This window comes from Ammospiza caudacuta, chromosome 13, assembly GCF_027887145.1.
Source record: "Ammospiza caudacuta isolate bAmmCau1 chromosome 13, bAmmCau1.pri, whole genome shotgun sequence".
Lineage (NCBI taxonomy): Eukaryota > Metazoa > Chordata > Aves > Passeriformes > Passerellidae > Ammospiza > Ammospiza caudacuta.
The window spans coordinates 8,648,302-8,676,111 of record NC_080605.1 but is presented as its reverse complement, the minus strand read 5'-3'; the positions used below and the strand labels follow the sequence as shown (position 1 = coordinate 8,676,111).

General features: G+C 41.4%; 2 protein-coding genes across 2 annotated transcripts in view; one reads left to right on the top strand and one right to left on the bottom strand.

Annotated features, from left to right (window-relative positions):
• Positions 1-27,810, top strand: part of C13H16orf87 (chromosome 13 C16orf87 homolog) — a 45,493-nt gene that overhangs the window by 684 nt on the left and 16,999 nt on the right. The window lies entirely within an intron of this gene.
• Positions 713-26,074, bottom strand: GPT2 (glutamic--pyruvic transaminase 2). Its single transcript, XM_058813398.1, has 11 exons — positions 25,453-26,074; positions 15,322-15,411; positions 13,773-13,881; positions 10,906-11,039; positions 8,729-8,972; positions 7,927-8,006; positions 7,235-7,371; positions 6,351-6,525; positions 5,761-5,916; positions 4,642-4,754; positions 713-3,403 (listed from the first exon to the last, which is right to left on the bottom strand). Exons 1-11 carry the CDS (start codon positions 25,777-25,779, stop codon positions 3,313-3,315), a joined length of 1,656 nt encoding a protein of 551 aa, XP_058669381.1. The 5' UTR covers positions 25,780-26,074; the 3' UTR covers positions 713-3,312.

Genomic DNA, 27,810 nt, shown 5'->3' with positions numbered 1-27,810 from the left:
TCAGACAATTTTCTTGTTTGCAAAACAAACAATGTACTCCACTTCCCACACCCTCCCAAAAACCCCTTCCAGACAAACAGGTAAGTGTTTCTGTTCCAGAAAACACTCAAAATCCTGACACAAAGAAAAGAATATCCTGATTTTGGTAATTCTAGCATATGCATATATGTTTACAGAAGCAGGACTAGTTTCCCTATCCCTAAATTTTGTTTACTTTGAAATTACCAAACAAACACCACTAAAGTAATTCTGTGGTGTCACTGCAAAACTGACACCTCAGAAAGTTACAGTGCTGCTCTGTAAATTTAATCTCCTACAAGCCATGTAAGAAGTTCTTTAAAAAGGGAGCTGACAACACCTCACCAAAGCTTTCAGGACACAGTTGATCAGCCTCAGCTGCCTGGCTGATCCTCTCTGTGAAGAAAGAAGTCTGGCTTGCTTGACTGCTGGTTACAACTCCTTACATTACAGAATTAATTATGAGCATAAACTTGCCTAAGACCATCTCTGTTTACAGTTCTGCTCTTGTAGAGAATAGTTTTGTGGTAATAAGTTGGACAAATGTCAAGTCCATAAACTGGAGTGATGCAGAAATTAATGATCTGGTACGTGGGTATTAAATATTAGTAAATATTGGTTTGAACATGGGATTAAATGTGTCATAGTGCAATCCAGCTGGTGTTGCTCCAGTGACATAGACAATGGAGAAGTATTACCAATTTTTTAACATGTGCTTTATTATCTGGAAGTCTCATACATCTGAAGTACTGTTAGAAGGAGCACCTGGAGGAAGATCAAACCTAGAAGCATGCATTTGAAAGGAAAAATTGTCTGTTATTAATGAAATATTTCAAAGACATGGCAAACCTTTTTGTCTTAGGTTTACAGGATCGTTCCACAAAAATGCACATTAACCTTATCACAATACATACAAATATTGTGGATGGACAATAGAAATCACCACCCTTCCATATGAGATGCATCAAGAATAAATTGTTATCCCTTATAATGTCAGAAACAGAAAAGGCACCATAATAGAATGTTTAGAAAAAACTCAGTTTATGCCATTATATTTTGATTCAAAAGTGTAAGAATTACTGTCCCGACTTAAAACAAAAAGCCTTTCACACCTGTAAATTATCATTATAAACTTGTAAACCTTTACATTTTTTTCCAGAAGTATCAGGTGCAAATGCAAGGCAAATATAAAATCTATTGACTTATTAGATTACAAATACTACCCCATGAAAAAGCTGTAGTTACAAAAATATAAAAAATATTCTAACTCCCATTGTTAGACCTTAGTTTCAATCTACACTGCATTAAGAGTCCAAAGCCAGATCTGATTTGGACACATTCCTAGAGCAGGAAAGTGCTGTTTGTCTTATTTTCACATCATTATTGTGACCTCCTCCCATGGTTTTGCTCTCTGGGTTTGTTTTATTTATTAGTGCATATTAAGATGCCAAGTGCTGGGTGCTGGCAGGTTGTGTTTGTCAATGGATGTAGCAGCCCAAGTGCTCTCAGTGTGCTCTCCTCCCAGAAGTGCACTGCTCTGAGAAGGAAAACATCATTTTTTCTCCAATCCTCCACAGCAGCTTTGTGTAGCAGCCATGCCATTTTCATCTATAACCTGTGAGCCCTTGAGAGGAATAATTTCTTCTCACAGGCCTCAGCAAGGAGCTGTGGGAAGCTCAGGCCCTGCTAATTCTGGGTCACAGACAGGGGCTGCTGTGGCAAGGACAGTTCCTGGCAGCATCCCATCCTCCTCACGTGAGAAATTGGCACAGCTTTATCTGGGTGGTGTTGCTCTAGCCCTTGGCTTTAGTAAGCTGGATCAGCACAGGACCAGCTACAACAGCAGCCTCACAAAGTGCCAGTAGACATTACAATGAGTTTACTTCTAAATAATAACTTAAAATAAATGACTGGATTGAATGTGATATTCTTGATGAATAAGCTCTGTAACAGCTGAGCCTAAGCCTGACAAATGCTAATGCTTTCACATCTGAATAGTGAAAGCTCTGTTCCTTTAGCCCTTTATCAGAGCTAGCAGAAGGTGTCCAGCTTCCAGCTCTAGAGGAACAGAGGCTGTCCTTTGTTTTGCAGGGAAGCTGGCAGAGATTAGTGGAGTCACTCAGCTGTACTCCCAGATTGCCACCTTGTTCAGCTGGGCTTTGAGAAGCACTCAGGATCGTTCAGACAGCAGTAGGACTGTGGAAGATTTAAGTGTCGGCTGTACTTTCATTTTCTTTATGCTTGGTGTAAGACTTTTTCCTTTAAATCCCTTCCTCTTCATTAGAAATCAGCCCAGCATTTCTCCTGGTAACAACGTGTCAGTCTGTGCAAGTTCCAGCTGGATTTTGGCCAGCTCCAGGGGCTGTGGGATGGTTCCAAACAAATGCTCCCCACAGACAGAGTGGTTCTGAAAGGGTTGTGCTTTACCCTGCTTGAAAGGACACACTGTACTCACATCTGCTTTGAGACACTAACTTACTCTGTTCCATGTGTATAAAAGATGTGGGCTAACAGGAGACTCCTGGAATTGCTATGGCAGGAAGTGTTCAGTGCTCTTATGCTGGGATCATGTGTTGAATAGCACAGGAAGAAGAAGATTGTATTCCTTATTATGTTTCAATTTCATAAAAATACTGTTCAAGCAGACACCACGTTCCCTCCTCTGATCAAAACTGTATATTCCATTCCAGCTGTGCTGGGATGGCAGGATTTCTTTTCAGCAGAATTTCAAAGGTATCTGTACACATCTGCTGAAGATTTTTTTAAATAAGCACACTGTCCCTGCATGCTTGATCAGGTTTGGAGAACACTTAACAAAAACAACAAAAGCTAAACCAAGCAATAACTATAATGTAGGAGTTTTGATTTTTGTTTAGTAGAATTTTAAGATGGGAAACAAATTCCTATCTAAACAATTGAACTTGGCATTTCTGTTTTGTAAAACAACCCACATGACAGTAGTAATTTTAAGGAGCAATTCCCTTCCCAACCTATTGAGTCAAAAGTTCACAAATGTAACTTTCAATCAAGGCACAAAAACATTTACTGACTCTTTCTTCTCACTGTTTTCTTCACATTCTTCCCCTTCCCCTTAAAAAAAAACTTGGTGTAACAATGTCTTCTACACCAGACATAACTTTAATAGTCCAATAAGTGGTAGGAGTATCTGAGTCTGGTTCTATCTACTTTGAATTTAGTTGAATTAGATAAACAGCACATTCTCAGCACATCATTGTTCATTGTCTGCATTTGCCTTGAAGGGGAGGGGATGAGGGGGGAAAAGCCACAGTAGTTTCATGCATATTTTTCAAGAAACTTTATGTGGAAGTCTTTCACTTTCTCCAGTAGGATCTTCAGCTTCTCTACTGGAGGAAGAATGGTCATTCTGAAAAATAATATTTAAAGAAATAAAAAAACCAACCCATATTATCTTCACAATCAACAAAACTGTGATCTTTGCACAGATCTTGATCAATCTCAAGGCACAGCAAGTAACATTAAGTTTATCATCTTTTTATGTTATTATCACTTTTTTTGCATTTATACTTTAATTGAACTATACTATTAAATTACAGCAATTTGTTTCTACTGGTTAGAATACAGGAATTCAAGAACTGTTATTTTCTTTTGAGTAGTGTAGAGGATTATCAGTAAGAAATAACAGCAACTCAGTTTCCACCATTGGGCATTTATACCAAATTATGCCCAGTTTTTTGAGCTTTAAGAGTTGTCAGTTACAAGCAAATGTACATTTCTTTTTCTTTAATTGAAACCTGAGTTCAGAAGTACTGGAACAATGCAACATCCCATTCTGCAGGTTTTAGTCCCTTTTTTCCTTCTTCTGCACACCCTGAAAATCCCATGGGGTGTGGGATTGCAAGGCCCACAGAACACAATGGCCTTCCCACCCTGGTGCAGGAATGGACTCTAGGTTTTCCCTGGATTCTCTAGGTTTCCCCAGGGGTCTGACCCAGCTGGCTGTGCTGCACCACTGCCAGGGCTAGAGGTACCCTCTGCTTTGTGGTTTCACACACAGAAACAACACAGCACAGCGTGAGGAATGCTGAATTCTGTGCTAAATTCTAGCTATCAGGGGATTGGCTGGAGCAAAGTTCTGTTTATTGGAAGCAAAAGCAACAGTTTTGGTACTAGAATATTTAGTTCAACATCTTGCTTTGGTAAAGTTATACAGAGTGTTTAAGGAGCAGATTTATAGGGAATATACTGCATTTGTCATGCAGTTTCTCCCATATGGAAACACAGCTTAACCCCCTCCTCCATCCAAAAGAAAGCAGGGCAATTTTTGTAATTCCAGAGCCAACTTTAAAATTAAAGTCTAAACTATTAGAATTGTTTGTATTCCTGGAGAAGGCATTTCAAATGCCAGTATGTAAAAACAGTATACAATTATGCCAGCAAGCTGTGAAAACACCATAAAAACTTGTACAGTTCATCTAGCAGACCAGGTCTTTGACCTTGCTGTCAGTTCACAGAAACTGTCCAGTGGAAACTGAGACAACATAAACTGATATAAAAATTCTTGCATTTAATCAGAAGAGAAATAACTGGGATGATACTTTGCTTACTACTGCTAATTTGCTTTTAAACAGACAGAAACTGTACCTGAAATGGTAGGTTCCTTCTCTCTGGCCAAATCCACTTCCAGGTACAACACATATTCCAGTCTCTTCCAGAAGTTTCATGCAATAGAACATATCAGGTGCCATTTTGTGAGCCTAAGGGAATGGATGCCTCAGAATTATTGAAGTCAAAATATTCCTAATATATAGAATTTCATGATTGCTTTTTTTCCCCCTGAAACATAATGTTACATTATTAGTTTCTTATTCAATTTCCTAAGGAAGATGAGGAACAAATGCTAATGGGGCAGTTCACACTATTAACTAACAGCACCTCATGGAGAAACAGGGCTGAAGAATTTACACAAAATCTCACTTCAAAAGAAAGGGTTTAGGTAATTTTGTTATTCCCCTTGACTCGCTAGTAACTTTTGTCAGAAGTCTGAAAGTTGTACTTGGAAAAATCTAAGGCACTGACATTTGATAAGATTAAATTAATTTGGGAACTGTGTGTTCCAGTTCTGTTGGCAGTTACTATTTTTTTCCCCAGAATAATCTGCTGCCTAGGAAGTCCCCTGATTAATAACTATGAGAGGTTCTTAAATATGTACAGGTTATATACCTAATCAAATAAGCAGCTGAAAAACAGCCCTATTTTTGTTCTCAGCTGTGCTAATGAAAATGAATATTACAAATTAGGTTTCAGAGCTCTACTTGGGAACAGAAAGACTTATCATTTATTAACATAGGTTACTGTCCCAAAGGCAAAAAGGTGAAATTTGTAAGGAAAGCTCCAGCCCTCTTTTCCCTTCCTGGTGAATGGGGCTTCTCTTGCAGGGTCAGTAGCACACTGCCACTCACACATGCTGGTCCCCTTAACCCAGGCAAGGGCAGCAATTTGGAACTGCACAGGGCCAGCTACTTGTGTGACTTAAACACCAACATCCTTGGGGACACTCAGCCTGGGAGCCTCAGCACTGGGATGAAATGATCTGTTCTCTTTTCCTCTCTTCAAATAAAGATCATGTCATCTTTCAGATCATACACAGCCCATGAAATACTGCTTTTGTTCTCCATCTCTGGAATCAAAGTTCATCACTGGAAGTGGCAGGCACAGGTGAGAGGAGGTTGAAATGGATTGGGGTGAGAATGGCTCACTGACCTTTGCTTCCTCAATGGCTTTGGAAGGAATAAAGATCCGAGGGAAAGCGTACATGGCTCCTTGGAGGGGGTTGCAGTGAACTCCTGGGATCTTGTTAAACATGTCTTCTGTTAGTTTGGCTTTTTTGGCAAGATTGTTCAAAACAGATTCCTTCTCCTGTTTAAAAGGAAGGTGTTCAGTTGGACACATTTCAAGTAGCAATAAAACACCAGGAGAAATGATGATGTTTCAAAAGGCCCTCCCCAAATGAAACACTGGTAGGGCTTTGCTGAGCTGTTAGAGCAAACAATGTTCTAAATTTCAGTTGTGCTTTTAAAAACAGCAGTGCAAAAAGGCTTCAGCAGGGTACAATTACAGTGTTGCAGATAGACAATAACCTGCAGAAGTCTCTATCTGTGTGCTCTCTTTTTACAGTCTCCTTCCTCAGCATCCACTCCTGCCTGTTTTTAGAGCTCATCTTAATTGACCCTTTGATTTGACTTGATAGGAGAAACAAAAGAAGACTCTTTGGTCTCTGTGCATAATTTGAGTTCCCAGTACTTAGGGTAGGTTTGTGAAATGCACAAAAGAACAAGCATGTTATTGCTGACCTTTATGAACTGTGCATAAGATTCTTCTCCAGGTACTGGAGGATTCACCACAATATCCATGGCTGCTTGTCCTGAGACTGGAGGGCAAAGGCGAACAGAAAGCAGCTTAACGAGCTGTCCTTTGATTTCTGGGTGCAAGTTTATGACCTCCATGTAACCTCCTCTGTAGCCACATCTGTTGCAAAGTGAACAGAAGAGATTGGTTAACTTCAAGTATATAAATACAACAAAACAATGAAAATGATTGCAGAAGTGGAAAGACAATTGATGAGAATCTCACAATAGGTAAGATACAGCTTGTTGAAACAGCTGCCACACTGATATGGGTTAAGATGGAGCTGCATGACATGTCATTAAGTCCTCATATCCCATACAGAGATAAACGTGGACAGGCAGCTTCCCTGGTAGGCAAGTTAACAATTAACATGGATCTTTAATCTTCAGAACAAGAGCATATGGCTGTAGCAGCATACATTTAATAAAAAAATTCTTTTTCTTCCATGTCCTCCTCCCCCTCAAAAAAACAAAGTCAAACATTTGTAATATCCCAGTGATTATTGAGCTGTTCCCTTGAATGTTGGAGGCCAATTTTCCTTTATCACAGGTCCAGATTGGGACTGTAGGATTTCACCTTTTGGGACTGAGGCATTAGGTGTCTGAAATAAATATGCTTATTACTTTAAAAACCACTGAGTTAATCCATTACTCTGTGCTTGTTTTTCTTTTCTTAATAGTCTTTTCTTGTTTTTCTTTTCTTAATAGTCTTTAGTTAAAATTAATAGAGGATTAATTATGGTGGATTACCTTCAGGTCAGTAATATGAAAGCGCTGTCCCACCAGATTAATGAGGAAGATGAAATAAAAAAAAACTAAATCAGACTTACTCGCCCATGTATCCCTTAGAGGTGGAGTGAAAAGAGGCCAGCTCAACATTGTTATAGTACTCGGGTCCCATCTCATACAGAATCTTTTTGAAGGAATGAAACTGGCATCCTTCAGAGTACACATTGTCCTGGTAAACCTGAACAGTCAGAAGACATTAATGTGCTCTGTTCCCCCAACTAAGGATAAAACACGGCCTTTAGAGAGGCAGATCTGAACTGAAGAAACAGTCCTTACACTCAAACTTCAAAGCTGTTAGAAGACACAAGGTTCATTGTTGAGTATTAGTTACTGTAATGATACTTTTTATCTGATGTGACCACACTTAAAGGCTGGGCCTTTGGAGAACAGCGAGCTCCTTTGGATGATTTAACCTTTACTTGTATGTTTGAATTTATTTTCCTTCTATTTCTTCCATTTGAAGTGGTCTGAGCACCATGTAGGTTTTTAGGTCTGTTCCAGCAAAGTTCTTCCTTGTGTCCCCTACACTTTCTCTCTAGCTCAAGCCCAGATCAAGCCACCTGTTATATTGATCCTTTGATATTAAGAATCCTGCACGTCTCTTCATGTCTTAATATGACAACAGAGAGTCTGTTCCCTGTTCTTAAGAAATACCACTGCCACACATGGAACAAATTGTACCTCATATGAGTACCCCTAGCTGTGCTTTTGAGAGAACAGATTATTTCATTACCTCGTCAGCCAGAAGAAAAAGTTTTTCTTCCCATGCAAAGTGTATCACGTCTTCAATGCACTTTCTGTTTTGCACCTGTCCTGTAGTTTGATTTTTAAAGCAAGAAGAAAGTTAGTGGAGTGTACACATACAAATCTTTTCACCCACACCTACTTAGATTACCAACTTTTTAAGAAGATATCCCTCTTCCTCAGAAAAGTGCTATTGAACTTTAGCATTCAGTTCACTAAACATGAAATCAAGGAGCACCTTTGGAAGAATTATGGTACAAGGTAACTCTCAAGCAAAGGGAGTGTGAGATACAGTACTCAATCAAGGACTGACTGAGAGTACTCTGTGTATAGCTAATAATTGTAAATGCTCCCATGCATCATGGTTAGGAGGGAGCTGGCTTCTCACCAATCAACTCAACCACTCAAAAAGCTAAATTCTGAGGGAGGCTTGTCACTGAGTTCTGAGTTACTACAGTCATTGCCCTTCAGAAACCAAGAGGCTACAGGCCATGCCAGAGGCAAGATCTTTCCTAAAGACCAAAAGTGACCAAAAGTCATTCCGCAGGTCTGGAAAACTTCAGTGGAAGCAGCAGCTTCAAATGGGATCCTGTGAAGTGAATCTGCTCCCTCCTTTCAGGACATTGAAAATATGTTTCTAAAAGTAAAGTCTGTCCTACTTAGAGCACTGATCTCTGGAATTCAGCTCAACATATTTAGTATGTACTTAGGACTTGCCTGCAATGTCAAATGAATGAAAAAGGAAAGAAAATGGTCTTAAAACTCTTTCATTAAAGAAAATTCCTACAGACCTGTGGGATTTCCAGGGTTGATGATGCAGAGGACCTTTGGGTTGCAATATGCCTTAGCTTCATTCAAGGCACGGCGAAGTTCATTCACATTTAGAGCCCAGCAATTTTCTTCATCCAAGTAGTAATTCACCTGGATAGCATCCAGTTCAGAGATGGCTGCTGAGTACAAGGGATACTGGGGAATAGGAATCATCACTCCTGTTCGGGATTTGCCCCATCCTGAGATCAGGATCTTTAAAATTGCCTGGGGAAAAAGCAGGAATTAAAAAAATAAAAAAGGTCATGCACCAGAATTAATAATATTCTCTGGAATCAGTTATTAAACTTCCTTAAAAAGTGTAGAGTTAAGGTGGATTTCTGTCCTAGAAGCAGATAGTCCAAGAGAGTTATTTATTTCAAGTTGTTACTGGCTGAGTGAGGATGGTCTAAGCTTAATGGAATCCTCTCATGTCACAACTTCCAAAGATCATGCCTGATCAACTACAAAATTTAGGAAAAAACATTCTGAGCACAAGGCTAGTGGGCAAGTTGGAAACAGGAATATCAAGATCATTATTTTTTTGCTGTGCCCTGTTGTAAGCAAAGAAGCTTTAGCTAGTTCTTGCTTATTGCCTTCCATTCATTTTATCTCATTTACCACAAGAGACCAATAAATAAAACCAGAAATTAGAACTGGGGCCTGTGCAGATTCTCCCTTGCAACAAAGAAACCTGTTTTACATCAGGAGCAATTATGTTTTCATTTTCAAGTAACAGAACAGACCAAAGTCTGCATGTCTTGGGACGGAAATAGAGTCATACGTAGCTTATGCCCAGAAGATACAGGCAGAAAGGTAATGTTTGTGCTAGGGTCAGTACAGACAATTTCCTTGTGCTCCATGTCTGTGTGATGTGGAGGCTTTTTACATGTGAGTTAAATAAAACAGCTCACAAGGAGCAGGAAGCAGAGAGATTTCTTGCCTTTATAACCACATGAGAACTCTGAAGTACAGGTGCAATCAAAGGAAGCATCCTTATCAGCATGTAATTGGCATCTAAACCCAAAAATATCTTTTCTCTCAGCAGCAGTATCCTTTGGTTTCTTTGTGGTTCTAGTACAAAATCTGCTGTTCTGTGCCTCTCATCACATACTCAGCTGCTAAGCTAATGATTTATAATCAACATAATTTTGTACCCACCACGAGTTTAAAAATACCAAGCATCCAAAACATAATCAGGACCAAATGCATATTTAAAAACTCCTTAACACCCTCTCTCCCCTGAGGTGTGAAACAATAGTTGTTTTATCTTTAGAAGGGCCAAAGAATGAATTGTAGCGCTGGCTTTACATCAGTGGTGCAATCAAATCGGCACGGTGCAGACCAGCTGTGCTGCGCTGCCATTCCTGACAAGCTGCCAGTGTCAGAAACTCCGGAAAGCCAATTGCCTGCAGAGCTCTGGGGAGCTGCTCCTGCCGGATCGCTGTCATTCTGAGCTCTGCCACTAGATGTCCTTTAAAAATCCACCTTTCCCGACACGCTGCCAAAGGCTGCCTTTCTAAGAGCCAAACTGCTGCTGCACTGTCAGGAACCGTGTCTGTGCAAAGGAGCAGAGACTGGGATTCCTGTCTTAACTGAATAACTTAACAACTTATCTTTGAACCTTGGTTGAACCCAAAACCTGAAGTTTTTCTCAAACAAACTAAAATACACAAACAGAAACAAATCTTTGGGATTTTCACTGGCATTGATCTGCACTAGCAGAGTTTACGTGGAAGAAGAGCTGAGAGTTCTCACCTTTGAGGTTCTCTCAATTCTCTCTTCCCTCTTTCACTGACTGATACCCTCTAATCTTCAATGTTTATGTGTCTTAACTACTGAGACAACCATTATTTAGTCTGAATGCACTGAATCTTCTACATTTATATTTAGGCACCTGTAGCTCATTTCGTATTACCTCTACAGAAAGTTACAATTTAATGTATGCTAAGAGACTTTGCACACACTTCTTAGCTGGCTCCTGACATCCACACTGGTTTGTTCACAGGATTGGATATTCAATGAATGTGGCTTCCTTGTCTGACAGACCAAACTCCCAGGACTTCATGAGACCAGAGGTTCATCAGGGATCTGTATTTGCAGAGGTAACTGATAAGATACAGTTTGTACCAAGAAGGAACAGGTTTCATTTAGCACTTACAGAAATGCCATCGCTTGCCCCGGTGGTGAGGTAAATGTTATCTGGGTCTGCAGGAACCCCTCCATCTCTTCTCTCAATGTATGAAGCCACATCCTCACGGATGCAATTTATACCTTGACTGGCAGTGTAGGATCCTGTGTAAAATACAGGATGAGATGAGAATTGTGTGCAATGGACATCAGATTTTCTGTTAATAGCAAAACTCCTGAGCTGGTATTGGATGGAGTAGTTTGTATATATGAGCCATATGTATATGGGTCCCCAGGATGGGTTTGGTTTTTTTTCCATGGAGTAGGAAAGGGAGCTGGTTTGTTCATAGAGCAAAAGGATTAATTTGGAAGGAAACAAATACAATAAGCATCACTAAAACAAACAAACAAAAAAACATGCTGGATTGGTAAAAAGCATGATTTCAAGCCTACTTAGCAAACTGGGACAACAATCCCATTTTTACTATCTTTCAGTTGCTTTCTTTGTGTTGGAAGCACTCCTGAATGTAAACAAACTGCTGTTTAAGTAATGGGAACAAGGAACAGAGGTAGCATGTGCAGTAGAAAGGAAAATAATTTCTTTTAATCCATGATAAATAGAAGGGTTATTTGCAACATGAAAATAACATATCATTTTCTCCCACAGTCGGAAACCAAAAAAATCCCAAACTGCTCCTCTCCTTCCCCCACAACCACTTTTTGGCAGAAATGTCTAGAATCTCCCCAGTCTCATGTGCAGTTTACAGAGTACAACTAATAATCATAAATAAAATGAGATGTTAGATGCCTGTGTGCATCACTGCCAAGAATGTGCAACAAACAAAGAGTAAAAATAAGCCTGGGTCAAGGTGAGGAATGAATTCAAGCTATGAAGCCTAAGACTGATGGACAAACAAGAGACAAGTGTACATCTATTTTAGAACACTGTCAGGAAGCTGCAGAATCTTCCTTGCTTGTTGGGTGGAGTGGAATAATTATGCCTGACTTAACTCTTATCACTCTGTTATCTGCTAGTAGTCTGCCTGGTAGGACTTCTGTGAAAGCATGATTTAAAAAGACAGAGAACTTTTGCAAGCACTGCACAGTTGCATGGGATAAAATGGTGATTCAGGGCACAGAGTTCCCTGATGTCCCAAACATTTACTTTTACAGGACTAGAAGGTATACTGGGTCTGTACACGGGTGTTTGACCACAGCCAGGAGGATGCTGTTAAAGGAGGAGAATAAACCTTAGCTGTCCTTCTGGTGGACAGGGGGCAGAAACCAGTACAGCACATCAGTAAAGCCTACAGTGGTTTTAGTTGTCAGGAATTTAGAGGTACAGTTGTTCTTTCAAATTTCAAAACATTTAGCATCCAGAATCCAAATTTAGCCACTGAAATGAACAGTGTGTATTCAGAATTATCATCTTACTTGACTACTGCAATTGTATCAGGCCTACTTCCTCAGAATCTACTGAGCAAACAGAAATTATGGGAAATATGTGATCTTCTGAAAAAAGGAACACATTTCTGAAATATTATGCAAGACTGAATTCTTTATAACACGGCGTTGTGGTGTCCCATGCCATCGTGACCTTAAGGGGAAAGGAGCACCAAGGGGTCAAGACTGCTCATTCTGAGAACTCCTTCCACATCCCTAAATTAGACAGTCATTACAAAGAAAGACTGAGTCAAAATTCAAATGTATCCCCAGCAACTCCTACGTGCCAACAGTACTATGTGGATTTATTGTTCCAAAGTAAGACAGGAAAGGGATCCACTGAGCTAGAGGAACTTGTCAGTTTTGACATTGTGTTTTTAATGGTCTACATTAAAAGACAAACCAATACAAAGAAGGTGAAGATAAAACACATTCTGTATTAGGCTGTGTTGTCAAGCTTGAAATGCTGTTAATGCAATTACTGTTTATGTTTTGTTTATTTTATTAAGTTTCATAGCACCTACTCTCAAAATATACCAGTGCAAATAGGCACTACAATCACAAAGATTAAGAAATATGCCAATTACTGTAATAAGCCCTCTGAAATGTCACTGTTTGACTACTTGAAAGAAGGTAAGTGTGCCAGATTCTTTGCTGCACCCAGCAGCTGTAGCAGTATCTGCAGAGTAGAAATTCTCATGGCATTTGGCAGGTACAGGTAGGCAGCACAGACACTAGATGAGAAAGAAATTGTCTCTTCCATTTCCTTTCTAATGAATATGCAAAGTTTGGACTTATGTGGATATGACATGTGCACTCTTGTAGGAACAGTGGTTGAAGAACAGAGCTCTGCAGTTCTTTCAAGAGTTATTTTACCTTGGAGAAATAGAGCTTTGACACCTTCAGTTAAAACTATCTCAGCAAGGTAAAAGACTTTCAGGAGTGTAGCTTTCCTTATCACCTTGGTACCTGAGTTTCTGATACCCCAGGAAACATACTTGAACTGATGGTTCAAAATTAAGAGTGTGCACTGGATCAGCTGAGATGGACACATATTGTTTGTTGACACCAGCATTACAGGGACAGTGGCTCCTTGGCAGAGAAAAACTGGAGAAGGTAAAAACTGTAAAACCCTCCACCTAGTCTTAGTAGGAGACACAGAGCCCTGGATTAAGAGGTGTCATACCAACAGAACAGAGCCTCTTTCTGGTACAAAAATCCTCAGCATTCCATTCAGAGTTATGCCTAGATGTTATTGTGGCAAGGGCTCCATAGATGCATAACCCTCACCCTCTGCTCTGGGACAAGTCCCACCAAAAATCTGCACCACTGGTCACCGCCTGCAAACCTGCCCCCACCAGCTGCAGATATTGAACCAGCTGTGTTTTTCTAACACCAGAACAGCTGCAGATACTGAACCAGCTGTGTTCTCCTAACACCAGAGCAGAGCCTTACCTAAGCTGTTTCCTCCACAGCCCTGCAAGATCCGCCTGGCGCGCTTTTTGGCGTCCTCGGGAAAGCTGGGGCTGTCCAGCAGGTTTGGGTATGTGCACAGGGCCACCACCTGCAGTGCCAAGAACATGTCAATTGGCCACTTCTCATTAGTTATTTTAACTTAGTTAACTTTATCTTAACTTTCCTTGGAAATGAAGATCACAAATACTGGCTAATTTAAAACAAAGGTTAATGATGAAAAGTTTGCAGTTGTTTTTTTTAAGGGTTGTTCTCACAGAAGAGAAAATATCTTATCAGGTTCCAAGTTAAGCTGATAAAAACAGTTCTAGAATTATTAACTATTTTTATTACAGACAGTGAAGATTCCAGGTGAGCTAAGCATAGTGCAAACACAGTAAAGCACAGTTAACTATTCCTATGTTATCTCTAAGCAGCTCTATCCTCCACACCTTGTGTATTACTAGCCCACTTTTATTGACAAGAAATCAAGAATTTAAATATGGAGCAGAACTGAGAAATACAATCACATTTTGAAGTCCTAGTGGCATATTCTAATAATCTTTCCTCAAAAAAGCTTCCAGTTCTTACTGATTTGAATTAATGGGAAATATTTAATTAAAAAAAGAAGTGGTGATATAGAACATAGTAAAAGTAGAAACACAACCCATCAGAACCAAGTTAATGAAGGAATGTAAGACACAAAGAATTGAGAGGTCTCTCTTGAGATCAGCTTAATTTATTCCAGTCTCTCTCATTTTTATGCTTAAATGGTGTAATGTGGACAGACTGTTGTCATCTTGTGGGACAATGACAATTAATTAATCCATGTGTGCACACAGTCATGGGGAGAAAGGTAATACATTTGAATACTTTATAAGAAGCTCAGATCTCCCTAGTTTGCTGCATAGCTTGATTTTATAATCTCATCATCTGGACCCTCAGCTTGATAAAGCTTCAGTTTGTCCTGGAACTCTCTGAATTCACATTATTATAGACAGAGGAGTTTACATGAGAGTGTGAGGGATGCTCAGTAAATAAGATAATACTCATTTTAACCTTATTTGTGTTTTAGGAATAATATACAAATATGAGTTCTGTTGTAATCTTTTCTAAAAGTTAACCTACCAATTAGCTTGCCCAGAGGTAAAATGTGCAAAATGAGACACTGTACAAGTAGTTGAACCCAGCTACGTGCAGATTTCGAAGTATTCTCTCAGATGAAGAAAGGCTTTTGTTTTTTTCTTTAAAGAGAACCACTTCCTTTCTTGAAGAGCATTATTGATAATGAATGTGCCGACTGATAACACAGAAGTGGCAGGAAAAAGTGTGGGTGGGGAATGATATGGGAACTAAGGAAAGCTACTGTGTTAAAAGAGGACAACCAGCAAACAATAGGACTTTGGCTCAGAAATGAACATTTACAATTCTTTACAAAAGAACTATTTTAAGCCTAATTGCATCTAGAGAATCAATTATACTAATACCTATATCAGACAGCTTTAAGGCATTCTAATAAAAAATGAATAATAATATTTTATAGTAGCCTTACCTGACGGAGGAAGGTGATTGGTCTCTGTCCCATTGCATGTGCATCTCCAATGTTGGCTTTAATCACTTCAGTAAAGGGTTTTTTGATTCCCTAGAAAGGGACCATTCAGAATGTTTTGTTAGGGCTGTAGTAGAAGATTCTTTTTTAGTATCTGTCATGTGTAACAGCTACAGTGTTTAATGTAAAGCTTAATGTATTTCTTATACAACACTGCCAGGAAATCTTAAATGGTTTACAGAAATTTTGTTGACTGTGACAGATTTTTAAATGATAGGCTGGCTTTTATTTTTCTGCTAGCTGCAAGTAAGAGACTGACTTGGCTGGAAACCACATATTGAAGCAGAAAAGATGAAAAAAAAGGCATTTTGAGTTGTGAGTATTAGAGCAATTTCTTTGAGACACCTAAGGGAGGGATGGATGAGTCAAGAAGCTAAAAAGACTTGAGGATATTTGAGAAATATCCACCAATAAAAGAAACCTCAAGACCTTTAGTTCTTTGAGAGTAAAAACAGTAGAGATAATTCTTGCTTATTTATTTTATACTTAGATTAAGTATTCCTTGTATGATGACCCCACTTTTCCATGTAGAGATTTTTCACAAAATATATCCTAGTGAGGCTCTGTATGATAAACAGAAGTGCTAAATAATCACCATGAATATTTAAAAGCTTCCTAGTCTCCAAAATCTGAACAGCCAGCCATTTTTCCTGTGAGAAACTGAATACCTCATGAGAACATAGGGAAAGAAGTTAATGAATGTTGATTAGCAATCACAGCTCTTTAAAAAGCAAAATAAAATAAGGGCATAAAAAAGGCTAGGCACTGACTGATTGAAAAAACCACCAGTGGTTTAAATAAAAAAATAACTGAAAGTAAAGGCCAACATTACAAAAAGAGTAAGTGAGAGAGGCAATAATAAATGTAGAGTTGTTCTAATGTATACTTAAGAGGTAGTAGGGAGGCATCCTAATAGTGACAGAATTGTCACATGGACTAAGGAACTACAAAATCAGACTGATTAGTTTTCTGTAGAAAATTACCTATAACAGCTTGCTCTGGGTATGTACTCAGAAAGCCTCTTCCTGGTCCATGTATTTACAACCAATTACTGGATTTGGATATAAAATATGTAGCTGGCAAGCCTGAACTAATTTCTGCTTTTCCACCATGGACTATGGACTTGGACTTCAATGGCAGCCCAGAAGCCAGATGTGGAAATAACAATAATACAGGCAGCCAGCAGGGATACAGATCCCCAGGTATGCCAGGATTTGGAGGTTCAAGGCTGCACAATCCCCACTACCCCACTGGATGGATCCAGTCCATTGTATATCTGAGAGCCTTTGGGGGATTTCTTTTAAAAGTAAAGATGTAGTTGGAAATGGCATTAGGACCAGACAATTGGGCTTACATGATCCTGATTCAGAGGGTCAATTTTATATGGCCTTACATTTAGCAGCAATTGAAAAATAAAAAGTTCACTCAAAATAATTGAAAGTGACACACTTAGTCCAACAAGTAATTTGCTTTTATACTTGTTGATCTAAGTGAGCCCCCAAATTAAGAGCTGCATTTCAGCTCTAAATAAAAAATTAGATATAGGGATGCCAGATAGACATTACACTTATCTGAGGCTGAAGTTTAGTAATTTATGAGTAATGTAAACAGCTAAAATGTGTGCTCTTCAAGCTATCTGGGGCCACTGACAGCACAACACAGTTTCATTCTAATCAAAAATAAGTAGGAAGAGAAAGCTGTATGTAGAAGAAGAACAAATTCAGTTTGCTTGAAATGAAGAAAAATTCCCATGTATTTTGGTTGCATTTGGTCATTATAGCAAATTGAATTGGTTTTCACTAGATTTGCAAAGTAATACAAATCTGTTAAGGAATATGAATGGTATTTTCTTTGCCTAAAGTTAGGCAGTCTGAGAAAACAGCAACATGAAATAGAAATACTCCGATTTATTAGATTAAAACCAAAACAAACCAACTCCCTAATAATAGAAATACCTTACATTAGACTAATTAGATTTTTTGCTCACAAATACTATTGTGCTCTGCAATTTAAAAACAGCTTCTTTGGTTAGTGAAATGCTGAAAGGTACCAGGCATTTCATAATGTACTTTTGGAGTTTTTATGATGGTACAGCCTTTAAAACAAAGGTAACAGACCTTTTTGGTGCCTGTGTCACATTTATCATAAATAATGTTGGAGCTTATTAGCACTGATTCCATTTATATCTTTACTAGGGCCAAACTCAGTGGTTTTGCCATCACTGCAAGTATAGGGTCATCACTTACTGTACAAACTCCACACTCCCTTTGCTTCTCACATGATGGATCTGGTACAAAGAGCAAACCATACACAATAGTTCTGTCACCATCAAATCTGGTTAGAGAAGGAATTGTGCATTTTCTGTGTGGTACACACAGTTCCCACCTGGGCTTAAAGGCCCATGGTTCTCTAGACTAATTTGTAATTCTTGATCTCAGCTACAAGAACTGTTGTCTTTTTGGTCTTTCAAAAGAGAAATGCTTTTAAATAACTGGAGTATTTTCCTTCCCTGACAATGAGTTAATTTCAGCTTTAGAATTGTCTTCATGAGACTTGTTGTATCCTCTCCTAGTGAAATTTGTACAAAAATTGCTATAGCCACTTAGTATTTTTCTATTACTTGATTTCCAGTCTCTCTATGAAAAAAAAAAAAAGAGTATCAGAAGTTGCTTAGATTTAATATAGAACAAATAGTTCTAAACAAGTTCTTAAATCTTTAAAAGTTCTTTAGGACAAAAAGTCCCATCTTACCGTTTCAAAAAAAGGAACAGAAAACAACAACAGGCAAGAACAAGTGCTAAATGTTAATGGGTCAAAGTCCCAAAGCAGGGCTATCAGGAGCTGGCAGCAAGGGGAGTCTAGACAGGGCCTGAGACTGTGCAGATGGGCTCAAGGCAGAATCCTGCTCAGACCCTTCAGACAGAGCAGCATCAGCCACCAGCTACTTGTGTCAAGGCTTCTCCTGGGGTGATGGGTGTGGGTATCCAAGGGGAGGGTTATGCCAAATACTTTTTGGAAGGTCTGTGGAAAGATCTGTATGAAAGGAGGAAATGTGAATGTGATGTTGATAACCTCAGTATCAAACTGTAAAGCAGCAGGAAAAGGGCTGCAACAGGTCATGGATTTATTTCACTGCAGAAAGCTGAGCAGTGTTTAACCATGTCAACAACACACTTGAGCTGAGACAAGTTATGTCCTTGCAAGCCAAGGAACACACAGAAGGAGCAGGAACTGGGCCACTGGAGTTGTTTTGCTCTCCTCTAGGGATCCCCAGCACATTTGCAGTCCCATGGCCTCTGTCTGGGTGCAGCCAAGGTGCGCTCCACAGGCAGCCTGGCTGCACTGAAACAGGCAGAGCTCTGCAAAAGGGAAGCTTGCATAACAGGAGCTCTAATAACAAACTCGTGAGCAGTAGGTTCCAGATTGATTCTCTTGCCTTGTGAAGAGGGTATAAACCACATCAAGGAGGAGAAGGAATGCCCAGCCCTACAAAACAAGCTGTGCCCCAGCTCCTGCCTTTGGTGGCACCTCACGCTGTGCTCACAACGTGATTCAGCTTCAGCTCGGAACAAGGCAAGGCTCCTGCCACTCCTCTGACAGGGGCAGCAAACACATCCATGATAGTAGCCCTTTTTTAAAGTTATAGAAGCCATCTTTCACCTCCACATGTAAGAGAGAAAATATAAAAACATATAGTACTTAGTAGCCATCTACTGGATAATGAAAGGATTTTAATGGAATAAAAGAATCTTCCAGGATTTGGAATATGCTCTTTGGAAATTACTTTCTTCAACTGTTACTTCAGTCTCTCTGCTCTTTTTAGAGGAAATGCATCTTTTAAGAAACCTGATGAAACCTGAAGCAAGCCAGACACAATCATTCTAACAACTGTATCTAAATATCACGCAAAGTTGGGAGAAGGGATTTTTATACATGAACTAGAATTCATTGGCACAAAGTCAATAGAAATCTTTATGCAGTTAACCAGCTTTGGGGAAGTTTCCTCTTCCCCTAGGCATCGCCAGAGCCTCAGGAAACCCATCAGGAAAGGAGAACAGTATGAAATTATGAGCTTTCTCTCAAGGAGAGTCATGATGGAAGAAGTGTTGGGAGAATTACTTGATCAAAGAACCAATGTGATGCCAGAACATACAGCACCCCTAAGAACTACCATGAGGGCAATGCCCTGCCAGGAGCTGCTTTGTCTCTTAGGAGTTTTAGTGTACCTGGAGGTTCTCTTTACAAAGGGACCATCTGACAGTGCTGGCAAACTGCAGAATACCACTGTGCCCAGAAAGAGTAAAGAATGGTCCAAACTGACCTGACACTGTCTTTGTTAAATCTTCAGCAAATTTCAAAGGAAAGCCATCACTCTGGGGAGAGCATGTGTGGATTTGGTAATGGCAATAGGAAAGAATTGAAAAGAGTTCCCTTGAGGAGGCCACGAAAATGTGAGCTGCTTTTAATCCCAGAAGAGAACTGTGGTATTACAGCTATTTCTGAATTTCAGAATTTGCCTGCTCCTGGCTGCTCCCAATTGTTTCATTTTCATTGCCATGGCTTTGTGCCTCCTCTTGATGGGTATCAGGCAACAACATCACACTATGAAACACTGCACTATTTCCTTGAGACTGCTTTTGCTGTGACTTGCACAAACAAGCTCTACAATCAGAGCTGGCAAACCCAAACATTTCAGCATAGCTGAGATCTATGCTGTAGTAGCCAAGTTACTTGTTTGCTTTTTTCTCTCCTCCTCTCAAGAGACCAAGAAAGCACTGCCCAGAGGCCCTTAACTAATAGGGACCTGAAGACCTGAATTAGCATTCCAATCTTTTTATTAAAACAGCTCACAGCAGAAAAATAAACCTGACCTGCTTACCATGGAGTAAGGCTTTGAGTTTGTATTATGCTTGTATAATTCAAGCTGACATGAGCTGAACTGGGGAGGAAGGAGAAGGCAATTTTTGGATTTTGACTTCAAATGGCAGTGATAACTTGCATGCTCCTCATATCACATGAGAAAATCAGTGGGGCTGGCCATTAATTGGTAGATCTGATTCAGAGATTACAGAACAGGACCTGTCCTCAGGTTACTTTTGCCTGACACATTGATCAAAGTGGGTTTGCATTCAGAATTTTTGCCTATATATATAAACCACTAGATTTAATAACAGAATGAAATGACAGAATTAAAATAATGCTCATTAGAAAGTCATTAGACATTAAGACCCTCTTAACTTGGAGAGTTACTGGAAAAGGTCTATTTTAGAATAAATTTTGCTAATGTATTCAACCAGAAAATATCAAAAACTGGATTCTGTGGGTTGGGAGCTTCTGAAAATATGATTTTGATAATTGTGCTCTTGAAACCAGTTTTCTTTCACCTTCATCTGCAGTAGTTTTTGGCATCTTAAAAACCATGGGTTTTACTACAGATTCACTTATGTATGCAACATGTACAGACAACTGAGGAACAACAGTTCTGTCTTAATGAGGTCAGATGCTCTTGCCTGGAAGATACTTCCTTCGTGTGCACACAGTCACGTATTCAAAGCAGAAAATTATAGGATGGTAATTTAAGCTTAACATCTTTCATTACTGAGTGTACCAGTCAATCTTGTCTCTTTTTCTTGGCATGTTAAATTCTATTTCTGCATGTCATTGTCTAAATTGTGTTTTATCTTTCCAAAACTCCCAGGGACACAGTCAACTCACATTCACAATTAAGGCTGGATTCTAAGTCAGATTTTTTCTATTCAATTTAAAAGTCTGATGAATTAGTGAGGGAAAAAAAAGAAAAAGCTCTACAGTATTTTAATCAAAATACTTTAGCAGAAGCTGCCTGAGATTTCAGTTACCTAAGCAGAAGGATTTTGATAGTTTTATTGTTTAAATAGCAATGTAGGGAGTGAACAAGTGGCTTGAATAAACTTGAAACAGGAACCTATTTGCAATAGTTATGCAAATGAAAAGCGTGGGCACAGGAGATGAATGTACAACCTTTTGCTGTAAAGGTAACAGAAAAATAGGGCCTTCAGTGTATAGAAACTGTATAATGCCAGTGAAGGCCCATGGCTCCAGGCCCAGGGTTGGGATGTGCTACCCACCTGTGCTATCTGAAGGAACTCCCTACATGCTACCAATATATCCCTGCACTCCTTCCCTCTCCTCCTTTCCACCCTACAATTCCCTTTCAGCAGCCTGAAAGTTTGGAAGGACCTTGTGTGCCTTACACTGGGCCAGGCCCCGTTTCCAATGTCACCTGGGCTGACCTGTGGATCCTGAAATGCTGTTTGATATGCACACACTTTGCCAGGAGATGTAAGGCAGCCTAACCTAACACAGAACTTGACATTATGTAAAACCCAGTCAGGAATTGGGGAGAAAAGGAGTGTATAAGTGAAATGTCACAGTAACAGATATGAAGGGATTGTCCATAACAAGGTCAGTTAAAATTAGCATGAATGCAAAGCAACAAATCAGGTATGTGTCCTACCTGGGTAAAGATAAGTTAGTTTGTCATTACTGATTAGGTAAAGAGAAGGGCTCTTCTCAGACCTTGCTTTATTCCTGCATTGAATTTGTATTCAGGAGCAAATTTCTAGTCTGAAATGTAATTAAAGTCAATACTTGATACAGTGGCCATTTGTTAGCAAGTCTATACAAAGGGGGTAGAAAAAAAGTCTTATTTGATAGAGTTCTATTTAGAGTGTAATAATTTATTAAAATATGCCTGTGCTCTAGCTTTAAACAGTTGCCAGAAACACCAAGGAAAATGGTTGGAATTCGTTCTTTCTGTCATCTTAATAAGTCAGAATCAGCTAATTGCTAGCAATAGCAAAAAGGAAGAGAAAAGGGGTCTTTACTTTCAAAGCATGAATAAAATTTCAAAATTCTGAAAAAAGGGCTCAGGAAAGTAATCCAATCACTGATTTTGCAAGTGATTTCCATCTTGAAAGATCAAACCCCTGATTTTCTACCTAAATGAATACAGGACACAAGCCAACAAAACTTGTGAAATCCAGGTACAGCATGCCCCACCTGTATTGGGCAATCAATCTTAATCTGCTTTAATTTAAGTGACTATTTTACTAGTCACTTACATTGGCTTAGTCCCAGACACGAGAGCTAAAACTAATGCCTCACTTTTATTTGTTCTTTTAAGGAATATCCTTTCAGTTGTCCAGTCAGAGACTTCTTGAGTAACATTTCAGTCCTTATTTCTGTGTGCACTGTGGAGTTACAGCTCCTGTTGTGATCATTTGCAGTTAATATAGAGAAGCAGCAAGTGCCAGAGAGAATAACAGAGGAGCTGCTGGTTGGGATCTGAGACAGCAGAACAAACCTCAAGGAAGATGAAAGCTTACACTGTGCAAACAGCTTCAAGTAGCTGTTTTATAGTCTCCATAACAGTTCTATGAGTATTAACAAGTATGAAGAGTAACCAAATGGAACCAAGTTTAAACAGGGAAACCCTCTATCACATCTGATTATATACAATGGCTGCTGCATTTAGGGTGCTTTTAGTTCAGAAACAAATTACCTAAAGGCATCTGGGCCGAAGATGATAAAAGATTTACTGCCATTGCTTCACCCCTGCCTGTTCTTGTTACTCCCAGCCACTGCAGTGCTTCCATCTCATATCAGGGAGCCTGTGCTCTCCTGCCTGTGCAAAGCTCCTCCCCCACCAGATGTAGAAGAGTGTTATGGGGCAATTCTTGCTGGTAGTGAAGAGTGGCCGTGGATCTAGAGATGCTTTGGAATATCTCCTTCCTCTTTCCTGAAGTGGCAACCACTCCATCCTCTTCCCATTATCCAGCAGTGTAATTCTGCTGGCAGTGCTTGGCTAACCCTGTGAGCTAAGATTGAGAGGGCTGGAAAAAGCTGTACAACTTAATAAAAAGGAAACAAAGAAGTGCCATTGATGTGTGAGCACACAGAATTAAATTTCAGACACACACACAAAAAATAGATAATTAGATAACCTATAATACTTTACTTATAAGGAACCTAGGTATTACTCAACACTGTATGCTTTAGCAGACAGCTTGATTAAACAAGAGAATGAATAACAGTATTTTTCTCAGAAAAGAGGAATGAGTAACTTGAGAAGTGTGGAAGCAAGTAAAGGATTTCTACTGAAGTTGATTAGTGTTCTCTGCAGATACACTGTCTGAGCTTTTGCAGTAATTCTGTCCTCTTTCCCTGCCAGCTGGGAGGTTTGTTTGCCTTACTTGTGTTAAAGCACAGTCACCTCTAGGAATGCTGGTAGCCATTATCAATGGCAAACATTATTTCATGAGACTAGTTCCAGGAAAAAAAAATTAAATGGAAAATGCCACATAAGTAAGCACAACACTAAACTGACAGAAAAATCTTTTAAGGAAGTGAATACCAATGATTTGCTGTTATATTTTTTCAAAAGTGCACAGTAGATTATTCTTTCTGTGATTCAGCTGGTAACTGGAGTAAGCAGGGGAGCTGGGAGGAGTTTGTGAAGGGCCTTTTATATTTGTTTTGTCAAGTAATATCTCCTGCTCTGTGATGTTAACTTGAAAACAAACATAGTGAGAACACTGGAAGATTTTATACTCTGGAAAATACATCCACTAGGGAACCTAGTTGCATAAACACAATGACACCTTCATAAACAAGTTTTGAGGCGAAAATCAAAACAGATGTTCCAAAATTAATTCTTCAATACCATTTTGAAGCTTTAAAGTGAAATTCTAAAAAAAAAAAAAGAAGCTATTTGTAATAATTATTAAGTTAGATATAACTAGTTGATGCATATACTACAGTGAACTGAAAACAATGTTTCACTTTCTAAAACAAGGGGAAACAAGTAACACTAAGACCAGACAATCACCAGTTTACTCTCATGGATAGAATTGCTGTAGCACGTTTTCATTCAAAGCGCTTTACATGAACTAATGAAAATGGTCTTGCAGTACCTGTAATAAAGCATTAGAAAGACTCTCTAAAGCAGTGACAGCATGGAATAATATCTAAAATTACAGAAGAACTACTCTGCCAGATGCTTCATCAAAACAAAAAGAAGTGTGTCCTTGTGATGAGAGGGGAAGCTGTGGTTTGAACAGCAGAGGCAAAAAGCCATGTCTGTATTGCTAAGGGTTTTTTATCATCTTTTGTTTCAATACTCAAGGAATAAGAAAGAAATATGAAGAACAAAATATAAGCACTGACTGATCTGGATGCTTTATTTAGCACATACTGGCCCAGAACCTTAGGACCTGCTTTATTATCTGATCTGCTAAAGAGAACCAACCGCCTACAACTTTGGGCAGCGTTACTGAGTGCCTGTGCTCTGAAGGTTTGTCCTCGGGCACCTCAACTTCTGCAACTAAAGAAAAAAGGAGCATTCTCGGTGATCTCCTTGGATGATCCAGAGCAGCGCTGGGTGAGGCAGCAGAGCAGTGCCTGGAGAGCCGGGCCAGCTCTCCTGTCAGGAGCCCGGTGCCTTCTGCCCCGGCCAAGGCAGGATCTCTGAAATCCTCACGAAGGACTCAAAGGCTCTATCAGTATGATGAAAGCTGGTCACTCACCCCCTTGTATAACACAAAGGACACGGGATTGCAGCAAGGGGTCAAAGCGGCCGGAGAAATGTAAACACTGCTTTATGGGGGTGTCCCGTATCTGCCTTAGGCAGCCAGTGACACAGGATAAACAGTAGCCGGCCGGAGGGTTCCTTTGTTTCGCGCCTCTGCCGCCCCCCGTGGGAAGGGGCGCGGGGCCGGGGGTGCCGCAGCGGAGCGGGGCCGGGCACAGCGCGTCCGGCCACGGCTCGGGGCAGCAGAGGGATGGGATGGGGAGAACGCTGCTGTGCTCCGAGAGTTTTTAACTCGGGTAGGAAGCCCTGCAGCGGCACTCGCGGTGCCTCCCGCTTTCCCGAGGCTTCCACAGGGTCACGTCTCAGCCCCGCGGGGTGTCACGTCCCCGCCGAGCCCCGCGACATCCCCAGCCGGGAGCGGCGGCGGAGGAGCGCCCGGGGCAGAGCCGGTGCGGCTGCGGGAGCGCGCCCTGTCCTGCCCCGCCCCGCCGCCCCTGCCTCACCTTCCGCAGCTCCTTCTCGATCTCCCCGGCTTTCAGAACGATGGGGCCGCGCACCGCGTATTCCACCGCCTTCACTTGCGGGTTCATGGACTCCAGCGTCAGGATCTTCTCCCTGCTCGCCTTCTCGTTGATCTTCACGGCGGAGGCCTTGGCAGCGCTGCTCCAGCGCACCGTCCCCTCCCGCCGGGGACCCCGCGGCTGCCGCCCGGCCGCCAGCGAAGCGGCGCAGCGCAGAGCCATGTCCGTCCTTCCGCCCCGGCAGCCCCCCGGCCCGCGGCCGCACAGCCGTGCCGCAGCTTGCCTGGCAACCAAGACAAACCGATGCATGGTCCTTCGGGTAGCTCCCAAAACCAGATGAAGGATATAAGTGCTGCGGATCGGGGTGTTTTGTAGTCGGAACCGGGCGCTAGCCAGATGCGAGCGAGCAGGAGGTGCGGTCAGGAGAAATGCCGAAGGGCTGGCACAGTTACACGTACACGCTCGATCCTCTCATGTCCAGATCCCGCAAACTTAGCTGCAATGGATACAACTGATCTTGCAGCGTTGCGATGCCACCACAGGAGCAGAATTAGAAATAGAAACCACCATTGCATCCGAATAGCGCTGCAGCCCCCTGCCCCGACAGAGCTGCCCGCGCTAGTGCTCTGGAAGAGTCCCGGGCAAACCCATCCTTTTCCCAGCCGGCGCTGGCCCCGGCCCCGGGGCGTGCTAAGGTGTGATTGCACCAGCCGGGCTGCGGGCGCGCTGCCTGCCGGGGGCTGTAGTCCCGGCTGCGCCTGCCCACGGCATCAGGTGATGGGCAGGGAACTACCGCACCCAGAGGCCTCCCCGGGCCGCTCCCGCATTGTCTGCAGGGCGGGGCGCGCTCCCGCTACTGGGGATGCGGGGGGAACCGGGGTCAGGGCAAGTGCGGGGGATTTTCCTAAGGAAACGGCAGAGCCAAGTGTTCTCGGTGCTGGGGAGCGCTTCGCTGCCGCTGGAGCCCGCGGTGCCTCCGCCTGGCCGCGCACAGAGCGCTCCCTTTGTCTGGGTGTGCTTTTCTGCCCTGGCTGCGAGGAGCGCAGCGTTGCCCACGCTGGCTCTCCGCTGTCCATGGGGGAAAGGCCGCCTGCGCTGCTTTGGCAGCCGGCGTGGGGCTGGCAATGCGGGGCGGTGGGCTCTGCGCTGGCAGTGCGGGGCGGTGGGCTCGGGCGTGGGCTCAGGGATAGGCTCGGGCGTGGGCTCAGCGCTGGGCTCGGCCGGGGCTCGGTCACCTGTTGCGGGGCTGCTGGAGAGCGGCTCTAGAGCCGGGCAGGCAGCGAGGCTGAACGAGCGCCAGAGCCCCGTCCCTCACCCTGTCACCCTGCCAGGGGAGCATTTGCTCCTGATCCTTGCCTCCCGCAGGAACGAGCCAGTCCTCTTTCACAGTTTCCTCATTGTTTCCAGATGATGAAAATGTTTTTATCTCCCGGGTTCAGTTCAGCTTTCATAGCAAATGACTGGAGGTCTGCCATGAAATACAACAGCAGCAGAATTCGGGGGGGAGAGAGGTAAATGCTCTCTCCTTGCTGCCGCTGGGCAGGAGAAGGCCCTTTTTTACCCATCCTGGGTGCCCAGAAGAGGCTCCTTGTTTGTGCTCAGAGAGTGGAATAAGGGATCATTCACTCAGGAATATTCCTATGACCTAATGTTACCTCCCTGAGTAGGAGCCTGGGCAGTAAATCAGCCTTATTTGTGAATTGTTTTTGTAGAACCTTCTTTTTACTTTCTCTTTTGCCACTTAGAATATGACAAACCATCTCCTAATTTTAGGTGCCTAAATTAGATGGTGTGAGACTTGGGTTCTGTTCTGTTTTGGTGTTTTCCTCGGCTGATGAAGAGCAAGGAATTTGCTTTTGGTGTATCTGATTTTATTTCATTACATACAATTATGTCTTTAGCTTTTTTTCTGTCTTTACTATTTCTTCTTCCTAACAAGCTTCTGCTTGCCATAGTCTTTAATTTCACTAGTAATTTGCTCCAGTTCTTAGTTTATTTCAAGTGCAATATTTTTCAGCACTTGCTTTGTGCTAATTTTAAAATAAATGCTGCTTGAGGATTTTAGTCAAGTCATAGTTAACAAAAATAACAGAGATGGAATTTTTTTGTGCTGAAGGAACATTCTCGAGGTGGTGCAGAAAACTCATTTGTTTTTTGTTTCCAATCGTTGTACTGATTTTACTAAGAGCTTTTTCTTGTTTACTGTTCAGTTTGTGAAGGCCATGTTGAGTGTTTCTGACCCTGCTTGTCCTGCCTCCAAAATTCTGCCCACAGAATGACCCAATGGAGTGCTCTGTTAGAAATTCATGTTCCAAGAAGTCCATTTTTGTTTACTTGAAG

What these genes read in the sequence shown, in the direction of transcription:
- GPT2 (XM_058813398.1), bottom strand. Translation starts at nt 25,779, where the DNA reads ATGCATCGGTTTGTCTTGGTTGCCAGGCAAGCTGCGGCACGGCTGTGC. An exon ending in TCTAAGGGATACATGGGCGA is followed by an intron (nt 6,526 to 7,234) that starts GTAAGTCTGATT and finishes ACTTTGCAACAG; the next exon opens with ATGTGGCTACAGAGGAGGTT. An exon ending in CTTATGCACAGTTCATAAAG is followed by an intron (nt 5,917 to 6,350) that starts GTCAGCAATAAC and finishes CCTTTTAAACAG; the next exon opens with GAGAAGGAATCTGTTTTGAA.